The sequence below is a fragment of the Lagenorhynchus albirostris genome, chromosome 8, assembly GCF_949774975.1.
Source record: "Lagenorhynchus albirostris chromosome 8, mLagAlb1.1, whole genome shotgun sequence".
NCBI classification, from domain to species: Eukaryota; Metazoa; Chordata; class Mammalia; order Artiodactyla; family Delphinidae; genus Lagenorhynchus; species Lagenorhynchus albirostris.
The window spans coordinates 1649635-1662174 of NC_083102.1; the positions used below are offsets into that span (position 1 = coordinate 1649635).

The 12540-nt window shown below is 35.4% G+C and overlaps 1 protein-coding gene across 5 annotated transcripts in view; it reads left to right on the top strand.

Annotated features, from left to right (window-relative positions):
• Positions 1 to 12540, top strand: part of LMBR1 (limb development membrane protein 1) — a 140443-nt gene that overhangs the window by 96147 nt on the left and 31756 nt on the right. For 4 of the 5 annotated variants that reach the window (XM_060156274.1, XM_060156277.1, XM_060156275.1 and 1 more), the window contains 6 exons: positions 4885 to 4965; positions 6181 to 6257; positions 6893 to 6970; positions 9974 to 10047; positions 10282 to 10372; positions 11605 to 11671. In XM_060156274.1, coding sequence (XP_060012257.1) covers positions 4885 to 4965; positions 6181 to 6257; positions 6893 to 6970; positions 9974 to 10047; positions 10282 to 10372; positions 11605 to 11671 — 468 coding nt within the window. The remainder of the gene's footprint in view (positions 1 to 4884; positions 4966 to 6180; positions 6258 to 6892; positions 6971 to 9973; positions 10048 to 10281; positions 10373 to 11604; positions 11672 to 12540) is intronic. The other variant, XM_060156276.1, reaches the window with a different exon arrangement.

Sequence of the window (12540 nt, forward strand, 5' to 3'; positions counted from 1 at the left end):
TCTAGGCGCGTGGGCTTCAGTAGTTGTGGCACCAGGCTCAGTAGTTGTGGCTCGCGCGCTCCGTAGTTGTGGCTTGCAGGCTCTAGAGTGCAGGCTCAATAGTTGTGGCGTATGGGCTTAGTTGCTCTGCGGCTCCGCGGGATCTTGCATCAGGGCTCGAACCCGTGTCCCCTTCATTGGCAGGCGGATTCTTAACCACTCTGCCACCAGGGAAGTCCCACAGCATTGTTATAAGTGAAAGATGAGGCAGGAGGGTCAGAGAAGGAAATGTGGCCGTGGAAGCAGAGGGTGGAGTGATGTGAAAAAGGGACCATGAGCCGAGGAGTGCTGGCAGCCTCCAGAAGCTGGAGAAGACAAGCAGATTCTCCCCTGGAGTCCCCAGAAGGAACACAGTCCTGCTGACACCTTGATTTTAGACTTCTGACCTCCAGAACTGTAAGATAATACATTTGTATTGCTTTAAGCCACTAAGTTTGTGGTGATTTGTTACAGTAGCAATAGAAAAATAATACAGTCCTTCTGAAAATTGAATTAATCATCTGGTAGAATCAAGTGGAAGAACTATTTCATGTCACAGGACAAAAGAACAAAGAGAAGGAAATCACTAATGAAATAATAGACATGGACTACAGAGCTAATATACCTAGTCTAAGTAATAGACATCTAGGAGAAGAAAAAAGAACAAGTAGAAAAAAGTAAATAAATAATAGAAGAACTTGTCAGTGAGCTGAGGAAAGACTTGAGTGTACATTAAAAAGGTCACAGAGTCATAGGCAAGATTAGTAAGCAGGAAATAAACAGATCCAGAGTTATATGATTCACGAATTCCAAGAATAATGATGATAATAATAAAAAAGATTTACAGGCTTTCACATAGAAAAATTACTTACATAGGAGAGAGAGACCAACATCAAACTTCCCTTTTATAACCTGTTAAGGATTATTAAATAATCTTAGTAGTCTTAGGGGGGCAGGGAAGATTGCAATTAAAAACTCATATATTTCCAAAGATGTCATATATCTATTAGGGCACAAAAAGACATTCATTTATTTATTCATTTTATAGCTGTATATTTAGTAACTAGGTACTATTCTAGTCATTAAGGATATGGTGGCTTCCATATCACTGGAAAACTTTAGTAATAATCTCAAACTAAATATTTTTAAAACAGTCTCAGCACAGTCCAGGACTTAGGAGGGGTGAATGGAAAGCAGTGAGAGAATGGTTTTAAAAAAGTGTTGTGAAAGCTTCACCTTGGTGTGGAGTAAGTTACCTAGTAAGGTTTCCCTGTGGGGTTAGGTTGAAAAAAACATTAAGTCTAAGTATGTGTGTTAAGAATGAGAAAGTAACCACTGAAGTGTCAAATTAACATGGGTGAAAGAATAAATAGAAATTCCACTTGCTAGGAAAAGAAGAAATAATGAACAAAATAAAATAAACAGAAATTATGAAATTACATGAAAGAAGAAAGCACCAGTCTTCATAACAGACGAACTTGGGGATGGCAGGATTCAGTCCCTGGATGTCACTGTTGAGCTGCTGGAAAACCCACTTTGAAGCCCACTCTGTGTGTAAACTTCCAATTACATGAAATTATTTTATTTTTTAAGGTACTTTGAGTTGAGTTTTCTGACTCAGCAGAAAGCCTCCTAATAATACCCCTCCATTTCACAGATGAGAACACTGAGGGTCAGAGAAGCATAAACCTAAAAGAAGGAACACTTGAGAGGAGAAAACCATAAAAAATTTTTGAAATTTAGCAGACCTGAGAGAATTTTAGAAGTAACTAATTTAGCAGACCCAAGAAAGCTGAATCCTAAGCCATCTGTGCTTGATTTATATTCCAGAATCCCCTAAAGTCCCCCAAGGTGGTGCTACCAGACACCTATGGAAGTGGGGATAAAGTGGAACAAGTTAAGATAAGGAGGATTGATGAAAAGCCTGCTTATGAAACGATTTGATCCCCACCTCTTTCCCCTCCATCCAGGGTACCAGACCACTGCCTCTTCCCCACCTCAGCAGTAGAGGGAGGGTAATTCTCCAGAGAAAGTGAGACTGTGGCCTGGGCACAGATTGAGGGAGGGGAGGATGGGATGAGTGCTTACAGACTAAATGTGTGAGCTCCCATCTCCCATTACCTGGACAGCCAAACTTTAATACCCCAAGAAGGAGATCAGAGAGTCTTATCTGGGGAATCTGGTCTACCCAGGAGGACAGTCTCACACCCTGCTAGCAGTTGGGTGTCCATGAAAAACCCAGCTGGATTACCCAACAGGAAGTCTTGTCAGCTGCCACCCATGCAATCTTAGAGTTTCAAATGATCATTTTTAGTGCTTCCTTCTTAAATATGAACAGATGACTAAGCCTTATCATACTTAAGAGAAAAACCTCTCATGGGAAAGTAGGGGCCAAAACAAACAAACAAACAATAAAGAACACTAAGGGGAGACAGAATATGCACAGGATAAGAAAAAAGTAAAACCTATCATCAGTATCCTGGGAGAGACTGAGATTGCATCCATGAGAAGGGCCAGGATTCCATTAAAAATGGAATAGCTAGTGAACAGAAAGGGCCTCTTGAAATTTAGAAATGATAATGTATCTAAAAGATTGGAAGTTAAAGAAAATAGGTCAACAATGACAACCATAGGGAAGAGTTAAGAATAGTAGAGGAACATTTCAGGAGATCTAACATCCAACTAATAGAATTCCAAGTGGGGAGAGGAGAGAAAACAGGATGGAGGAAATGACAACATCAAGAAAATTTCTCAGCTCTAAAGGACAAGAACTTGGAGATTGAAAGTGCTCACTCAGTGCCCAACATGGAACATGAGAGTGACTCACCGACACTGGGATAAAGGCTGACACGTTCTCTCAGGGAGAATGAGAAGCAGTTCACACTCAGGCCCAGGAGGAAGAAGAGCTTCAGACTTCTCAGAGCTGACACTGGAAGCTGGGGGGCGGTGGAGCAGTGATTTCACGATTCTGAAGGGTAATTAATTTTGAACTAACTAATAAAGAATAATAAACTCGTAAACACTAAATAAAAAGGTTCCCCTGCTATTTCTTGATTTTACAGCATTAAGTTAACTGTTACCTGACAGCTATGGAAGATGAGGGTTTAAGTCCCTGTAAACCACACGCCTTTTCATTCCTCATTTATAGTTTTTAAATATAAAAAAATAATTTATGTTTAACCAAACTTTCATATTCAGACTTGTATAGTTTCAAAAAAATTGCCTCCCATTCACCTTTTCTTTGTAAGCTTCTGGAGGAAATAAAGACATTTGGGAGGAAGGTTTAGCTTCGAACTAGTAGTAAATGCATAAAAAACTAAGCAAATGTAAAAAAAAAGATTAATTCTGGGTGTGGGAAGAAGAATGTTATGGAAGAAAGGAAAGCTAATCATAGTTCATACATGGGTAAGCGGCAGAAGTTATATTGTAATAATGTAGGCATTGAATATTGCTCTAACCAAAATTACCAATACAATGATATATGAAAGGGGGGGGAATGAATGTAAAGAAAAGCATTAAAGACACAGAGGGTCATGATGCAATGATAAAAGGTGTGATTCATAAGGAACATGTTACAGTCTTAGAGGAGCCCCCAAAACTTATCAAATACAAACGCATAATGAAAAAATTCTTAAAAACGGAGAAAAAACTATTCAGTCAAAGTACAGTTGTAGTGGAGGATTTAAATTTGTCCATTTCAGAATTTAGCAGATAAAATAGAAAGAGTATGGACATATACAAACCACTAAAGAATCAAGCAGAAAATATGAATAAGGTGTACATGTTAAAGTAACAATGGGAAAATATTTTTTACCCATCATATTGGCAAAAATTCAAGAGTTACAACATCCACTGCTGGGGAAGAGATTGGAAAACACAGATCTTCCTTGACTTACGATGGGTTACGTCCTGGTAAACCCATTATAAGTTGAAAATATCTAACCTACCAAACACAGCTTAGCCTGGCCCACCTTAAGTGGGTGCTCAGAGCACTTACGTTAGCCTACAGTTGGGCGAAATCATCTGACATCAAGCATATTTTATAATAAAGTGTTCATAGAAATGTAAATTATTATAATAACTTATTACAATATATCACAATATTTGGGGGGGGAAGTAACTTTTAAATATCTCTTAAAACTCTAAATGCTCATATCCTTTGACTCGGCAGTCTGAATTTTGAGACTCTGTCCTACAAAAATAATAGAACCAGAAAGTACTGGATGTTCATAGAAAAATGTTTGTAGTGGCAAAAAATTGAGGAAAACCTGAATATTCATAAACGGAATAATTCTGAATAAAACTGAAGGACATCCATATTCTGGAATTATTATTCAGCTGTTAAGAAGTTGAGACTGTCAGTGTGGACATATCATTAACTAGGAAAGCAAGTGGTGAAATAATGTCTGATTTGACCCATTCTTATAAAATACATAGTAAAAATCATGAGTATGATTTGTATGTATGTTATGAGTATGTACATGAAGGTGAATAAAACCTCACCCAAGCTTTTGACAGTTGTTGCGTTAGGGAGGTGGGATGAAGAGGAGGAGATCTTGATTTTCTTTCACTTTTTATAATAAGCACATGATGCTTTTGTAATTAATGAAAAATTAATAATAGATCAAGTGAGAATTTTACCAGAGTCAGAAATTTTCTGGGAAACATGTAGTGTTTAATCAGCAAGAACTTGGAAGTTTTAAGGAGTAAAGAAATGGATGTACTTTTCTGTGAGTCACAGCAGCCCTTGTTTTCATTATTAGTGATCTGGATTTGCAGTGTGTTTTTTATATTTTCATTAAATGTGAGGGCTGCCTGTTCTGGGGTTCTGTTGTTATGTTTCTGAAATGTTTTTGCTTTTGATAGGACTGTCTTCATCAGTGGAACACAATATAACGGAGTTGGAACAAGAACTTGACAATGTAAAGACTCTTAAGACAAAATTAGGTATTGTACATTTTTTTCCTTGACTTATGTATTGGTCTTGGTTTCTTATTAAAGACTTTACTGTAGTCTGGAATATTTTTTAAAATTGTGAAATCTCTATGTTACAAGCTTTCAGTCTGTCCAAAGCCGTTAATAAAGAATGTCTTTTAGTTTGGAGAGAGGATGAGCACGTATTTGTTCACTTTATGTTGTTGTTGTTTTGTATGTGTACAAAATGACTTTTCAAAGATGATGATGTTCCAAAATATCACTCCACTATCTTTTCACTTGTATTATTTCTGATAAGTAATCTTCTGTTATTCTTACCTTTTAATGTCTTATTTCTTTGTATTTATCCTTCTTGAGATCTGTGGCACTTCATGAGTGTGTGGCTTAATGTCTTTCATCCACTTGGGAAATTGTTGGCCATCATCTCATCAAATATTGCATCTGCTCATTCTCTTTTATTTCCTCAGACTCCAGTTATACATATGCTAGACCTTTTTACTCTTAAATCTTTTTCTTTATTTTCCCTCCTTTTTTTTTTGGAAAATAAGTAAACTACTTTATTTGCAGAAATCATAATCAGTTATTTAAAAATCCCTTTGGAATCTACAGAAAAAGCTAGAATGACTTCAATTTCCATTATTATGGTAGCTCTCTGACATCTTCATACACATTTCTTTTTAAAAATTTAAGTTTGATCCATCTTTTCCAGTTGTTCATGACATAAGGATTGGTATGTTACAAAGTAGACCTTTGTCACTAGAAACAGAGATTTGCTTCCAGCCTTTAGGAAACTGGAAGTGTTTGCCTTTAGGATGTGGGATTAGAGGGGATTCTTAACTCATGTTACCTGATATTTCCAGATCTCTATCAGTGTGTAAATCTATCATTATAATAATATGTAAATTTAAAAAAGAAATACAAATATTACTGTATTTTTAGAGTAAGCTGTATATCCACAATATGTTTCATCAATAATTGAAACGTCTTTACATTGCTAAAATTTGAGCATCACAGGATTGAGCTGTTTAATGTAGCAAACTGATTTTAAAATTCTGATTTTTATAGTGTGTGGAGGAAAATTAAAAATAATTTATGTTTTTAGGAAAAGATAATTTATGTAAGAATAATACGTACTGGTTGTATTAGTAGGGAATGAAAATGTGAATCTGGGGAGAAGTTTTGGAAATTACTGAAACTTTTATTATATTTTGTTTTTCCTTCTAATAGAGAGGCGCAAAAAGGCTTCAGCATGGGAAAGAAACTTGGTGTATCCTGCTGTTATGGTTCTCCTTCTTATTGAGACAGTAAGAATTTATTTGCCTAGTTAAATAAAGCAGATTATTTTTTATTTAGCATTTGTGTATGGCAACTCCCTCAGCTAAATGGTTTCAGGTAAACTGGTTTTCTATCAACAGGATTAAAATCTGTCTACGCTTTTATTTGTAAAAACTCAATAGAGCAAAAAATGAAATCAATGGTAATTTTGAAAAGTCCTCAAGATTATCTATTTCCTCATAGAAGCAGGAAATTCATTCTTTGTTTCAGTTGAAAATTAAGAAGAGACAAGGTGTTGCAGATACCCTGATCAAACTCTGTGATAAGATCTGAAAATTATATTATTAAATTAGTTCTGATAACATTTTAACCATTTTTTAAACATGTGGAGTTGTGGGTTCCAATTGGTAAAATCGGTTAATAAGTGGATCTATATTAATAGCTTTTTTCTTAAGCTTTGAGATCATAGTACTTTGCAGAATTTTTACGAATTTATTCTGGAGTTTTTTATAGTCTCATTACTTCAGGTTTATATGTAGAGTTTTGGTCTTGACTGCTTTTCCTCTATTCTGAAGCATACATTTGGTTGGTTACTTAGATTTTAACGTTATGTGTATTGACAAAATTGAAATTCAGAACTGATGACTTACTTTTTGTGTTGTAGTCCATTTCGGTCCTCTTGGTGGCTTGTAATATTCTTTGCCTGTTGGTTGATGAAACAGCAATGCCAAAGGGAACAAGGGTAAAGTAAAGTGCTTTAAAATGTCTTTCTTTTGCAAAAGTATTCTGTGTGTATAAACTGAGTGTTTCAAATAAATAAATGAAAACATTCACCTTTCTGCATATATATACTTCAAGTTGTATGAATTTCTTTATGCAGTGAGCTTTCATAAACAGTGTTTCTAAACTATGTTTTTTGTTTCTGATTTCGTATTTTGGATTGTCCAGCTTTTTATCAAGTATCAGAGTTTCCTTTTACACTTTGTATCAGAGTTTATCTTTGTTTTACTGAAATTCGTATTTGTGGTCCTTTAAGAAAATGGGTATTTTGTGAAATAGTGAAATATAAAGAGTTTATTACATGGATTCGTTGCGTTTGCAAAGGATCCAAATATGTGGTTTTAGGGACTCATGCCTCAAAGGAGTCATTTTATGAACTTGAGTCAAAATGTTCAGTTGCTGGAGGAGAGTCAGATATACATCTTTTCATGAATTAACTTAATTATTTCTCTTGCTTAAAAATTCATGATTTTATTAAGTTCCATCAATTAGTCTATTTAAATATATTCTCCATATGGAAGGTAGTTTCCACTAAATATTCATATATGGCATACTTTTTCTAGGTGTCTCTATAAACTTTTGGATACTTAAAGTAGCATTTAAGTTTTGACATTTTATTACACTTTTCGAAGTTAGCACCTTTGCCATCTCCCATAGAGATGACTTCAAAACTCTTCCAGACTTTTCATGCTTTGGGGGAGGGAAAAATTTTTCCTTAACCCTTTCTAGGATCTTCTGGCTGGTCTAAGAATTAGATTTACATGAGACAGATTAACAGGAGAAAACAGAATTTAATTACGTGTATGTGGGAACCCGGTAAGAATAATGAGACCCCAGGACAGGTTGGGCAATTGAGGCTTATATTCCATCTAAGAGAAGGAGAAGCGGGTAGGAGCTTGGGACTTCAGGCGGGAGGAAGGCAATTCACAAGGAGATGGAAAGCAGATGTTTGGTAAACAGAGGGGACCCAGAGAGGCCTTTGGTCTCCAGGTCTTGCGGGTTCCGTCTACCACACTCAGCCAATATACTCTTTGTAGCTGTCTCTGGTGATAGTGCTCTGCCTGGACCAGGCCCTTCATCTGAATTCTTTTAGGCAGTTAAGGGGTGAGGTGGGGGTGGTGCTAAAAAGAAAGACTTACGAGTCTTCTGTTTCTTAAAAACAATCAGCCTAAAATGATCCTTATGCCAGAGAGACACCTTTTGGGGTGCAGATTTTGCTTCCCTACATGCCGCTTCTCTCTCTGAACCACACGATACACCTTTTCTCTCATAGAAAAAAGCCAATGTTTATCTTAATTCCTTTCCTTCAGTCAAAGATGAAGATACCCTCTTCTTTCAGAAGCTAATTCTTTCAGCAGTATTCTCAGTTTAGCTCCCTGCCCCCAGCCTCTTCAGGACCTTGTGCCATCTCTCACTGCCATGGCCTCTCCACCACTGCAAGCCTGCCAGCTTGCTTCAGGTCTGTCATTCCACTAACAAAAAACAGCAGTGAGCAGTCCTCCTCCATCCACAGCCTTGTCGTTGTCTTTTGTTTAGACCGAAATCCATTGATCAAGCAGAAGTCAACTACTGTGTTGACTTCTATCCATTTTTTTTTTTTTTTTTTTTTTTTTTGTGGTACGCAGGCCTCTCACTGTTGTGGCCTCTCCCGTTGCGGAGCACAGGCTCCAGACGCTCAGGCTCAGCGGCCATGGCTCACGGGCCCAGCCACTCCGTGGCATGTGGGATCTTCCCGGACCGGGGCACGAACCCGTGTCCCTGCATCGGCAGGCGGACTCTCAACCACTGTGCCACCAGGGAAGCCCTCTATCCATTTTTTAACCTATTTTCTTATACCACATACTAGGTGAGGCCCAAGCCCTGTGGTACATTTTTGTACCATTCCTTTCGTGCATAGTACAGAAGGACTTATATGTGGTATGCTCTTTTTATGATTGTGTAAATAAATCAGATCATCTTAATCTTGCCTGTAGGCCTTCTCTTGAGACAGAGAATATTTCCAAAGTGTTTTCCATCCCAGTTAATAAGCTTTCTGTTAGCATTATTCATTTTTTCTTCAAAAGATTGACAAAAGTTCATAAATTCTTTGTCCATTACCTTATTTATATATGAAATTTCCGTGGTATTCTAACTTCTTCATGCCTATATTGGATTGTGTAAATAATATGTGATATTATTTATTGGTTTATTTTTTTATTAAGCTGACTTTATATTCTTAATTATCCTGGTATATCTGTTAGATGTAATTGAAGCTGATAGCAAAGTAGTAGTTTGTATTCAGAGAGTTTCTTTAATTAGTAAGCTTTGAAAACATTGTTCCTACTTCAGTAAGAAATGAGTTTTTGCCTGTCTGGCCTCGTTAATAAATATTACTTTTTCTACTTGTTTTGTTAAGTTCTAGATAAAGATAGGTTTTGAGAATAGGTATGATGTTTAGGAAAAAATTTATAGCATTGCATTTGGAAAATCTGTGTTAATTAAATCCCTGAATTCCCAAGGAAGATTTAGGGAAAGGAAACTTTCAAGAGTAGTAACAGGATATGTGCATTCACTTTCTTTCTTTGCTTACCTTCCTTTTGACATATTTTAATTGTATAATTTTTATATGTTACCTCAGTGTTCAATTATTTGTTCTATTCTTATTATACTATTATATTTTTAAAAAATTTCTTCCAAGAATATTTAGGATTTAACAATAAGCATAATCATATCATTTTGATAAGTAACTTAAATTACATTTGAGATAAATCAGAAATGTTTTGAGCTTGTTAAAAGTGTTAACATGTGGTTGAATTAGTTGATGAATTCAGTCTCGTCACATTTTATTTTCCTTTGAACCTCTAGATGTTACTCCAGGGTATTAAACATTCCTAATTTCAACTGTCCTATATTTATGAGACAACAATTTTAGGGAAACCAAATATAATAGTGTCATTGAATTCTGAAAAGTGTTTTTCTCCCCCAGGGGCCTGGAATAGGAAATGCTTCTCTTTCTGCTTTTGGTTTCGTGGGAGCTGCACTTGAAATCATTTTGATATTGTATCCTTTCTTTAACTGAACTTCTGTCTGTTAACAAGTTTTCTGTCTCGTTTTCTGGGACAGTGGTAATTTACTAAGACACTCTCCTGGAAGAAAAAACAAGTCAGTCTTCCTCAAGCACTCCAAGTGGCATTTTGTTTTGTTTTGGTTTTCCTTTCGGCCTTAAGACATTTTGGAGACAATTGAGAACTTAAGGAAACAATTCTTTGGAGAGTTTTTCCTTGATTCTCACAGCTATCTTATGGTGTCCTCTGTTGTTGGTTTCTATAGCCTCCGATTTTTTGGAAACTTTATTCCCAAGAAGGATGACACAACGATGACAAAGGTAAGGTAAAGTCTTAGGTGACTGTGCCTCCCTTTTGCCTTCCAAGACAGACTGTTTTATTTAGTAATCGCAGTGAATGGTTCATTTGCGGTTCTAGGTATTTGTTTGTAAGTTGCGTAAACACACGCACTGGAAGATTTTCAAAATGCTGAATGAGTGGGAAAAGGATGTGCTCTGTTTAATTTGGATGGCATCCATTCACTTGTAAATGCATAGAACCGCAGAGCTTGTTAACTAGCTATAGACGGCTCCTGAAAGGACTCTTTTTCCTACAAAGAAAACGTATTGCTAATGAGTAACTTTGATTGTGCTGACTGTACTTCAGGGAACTTGTTTGAAATCTGAAGAACTTAGTTGCTACAAGTAGTAGAGACAAAGTATTTCAAATTTGAATAATTAAAGCAAGACGGAAGAGTTCTATTCAGAAACATTTTGTAGTCTGAGGCTAATTTGACTTTCTACAATATGTCATTGGCTTTGGAATAACAAAGGCTGTTATCTTATATAGTGACTGCATTTGTAAAATATTCCCACAGGCTGACAATGAAGAATAACAAGAGCTGCTGGCTTCTTTTCTTTTTTATTATATATTCCATATTTTCAGCTTATTCTAAAGGGGAGAAGTTATTTTTATATATCTTTATCTAAAATGCTATGGCTTCTTGAGATACTTAGCATCTAGTTTAAGTAATCATAAGTACTAAGTAATATTTTCAACATCTCTTACTTAATATGAAAGAATAAGTATAGGATACAGTGAAAATTACTAGAATTTAGGTGTTTTGGATTTCTAGCTTTTTGGTATTAAATCTTATAATAGTTAAACATATTAGAAGTAGATATTATCTATCTTGAGCAGTAGTCTTGGCTTTAAAAGTAGAGTCAGAAGTATTAAAAATATTAATTTTTACTTGTTAGGCAAACCTTTTTGAAATCATCAACCTCAGTCAATAATGTAAAATGCGTTATCTGAGGTGTGAAGTAATTTGTGTTCTATAACTTTATATTTGTGTCAGGTACTGTAAATATCTTCTAGAACTCACAGATAGAACTTTAAATGTTGGTAGAAAAGTTTCTATTCTCTTTATTTTTTATGTTGAATTGTATCATTCAGAAGTTAGCAAAGAACAGTAGGTAACTGAAATGTCCAGTAGCTTGCCAGAATGTGAATGGATTTTATTTATCCGTATACTGTGTAACTGCCCAATATTCTTTCTGATTTCTCATATCAGATCATTGGGAATTGTGTGTCAATCTTGGTCTTGAGCTCCGCACTGCCTGTTATGTCAAGAACACTGGGTAAGTTTAAATGAGAACTTTTCATTTAAAGTCAGTACCTTTTAAGTATCAAACTTCTTGCTAAAGTTGTAGTTTCTAAACTGTTTTTCAAAGAGATCACTCTTTGAAATATATTATTCCCTCCCACATTATTTTATGCCTTTACTTCTGTAATTCATTTACATACAGAACTGTACCAAAATAAGTACTTTTATCAAATAAAGACCACTTATTGTTTCAAGTACTTAGAAATAGTCCTTGTCCAAACAACAGAGTTTATTTTTTTCATTGACTAATTAAGCTTTGGAGTCCTCTAGTGAGGAAACTGTGATTTTTTTTTAAAAAAAAAAAACAATATTTAATGTCTAGAAAATACTAAACTAATTTTTTCCTACGCGAAATGTTTTAAAAAATGTGTAATTTAGTATGTGGTTTAAAAAATTGAGAATATGTAACACTTATTTTAACACTTGAAAGCAGTAAGATCTAGGAGAGCACACACTGATTTAAAGGACATCCTTTAGCTCTTCAGCTTTTTACTGGCTTGTCATTTATATAGTTTTCTTAATTTTTCAATTCACAGAGAATTTTGGTCATCATTTAAAAGTAAAATATTTCCACTTTGTCATTGAAATAGTTGAATAAATCTTCCTTCGTTTGGTGTTCTTTTCTTTTATAAAGCACTGTTGCAGACTGTATTCTCAGTTCTTGGCTAAATATTATTTCAGACAAAAATTTCCACTAGGCAGTTTTGTTCCGTTTTCTAGACTTAGATTTTGACTTGAGTGTTCACAAATGATTAGAAAAATCCCATTATTCAACCTTAGCAACATGCTTATGACAAAGATTGCAAGTAACTTTGAATTGCTTTTGTTTTAGCGCTTATGTGG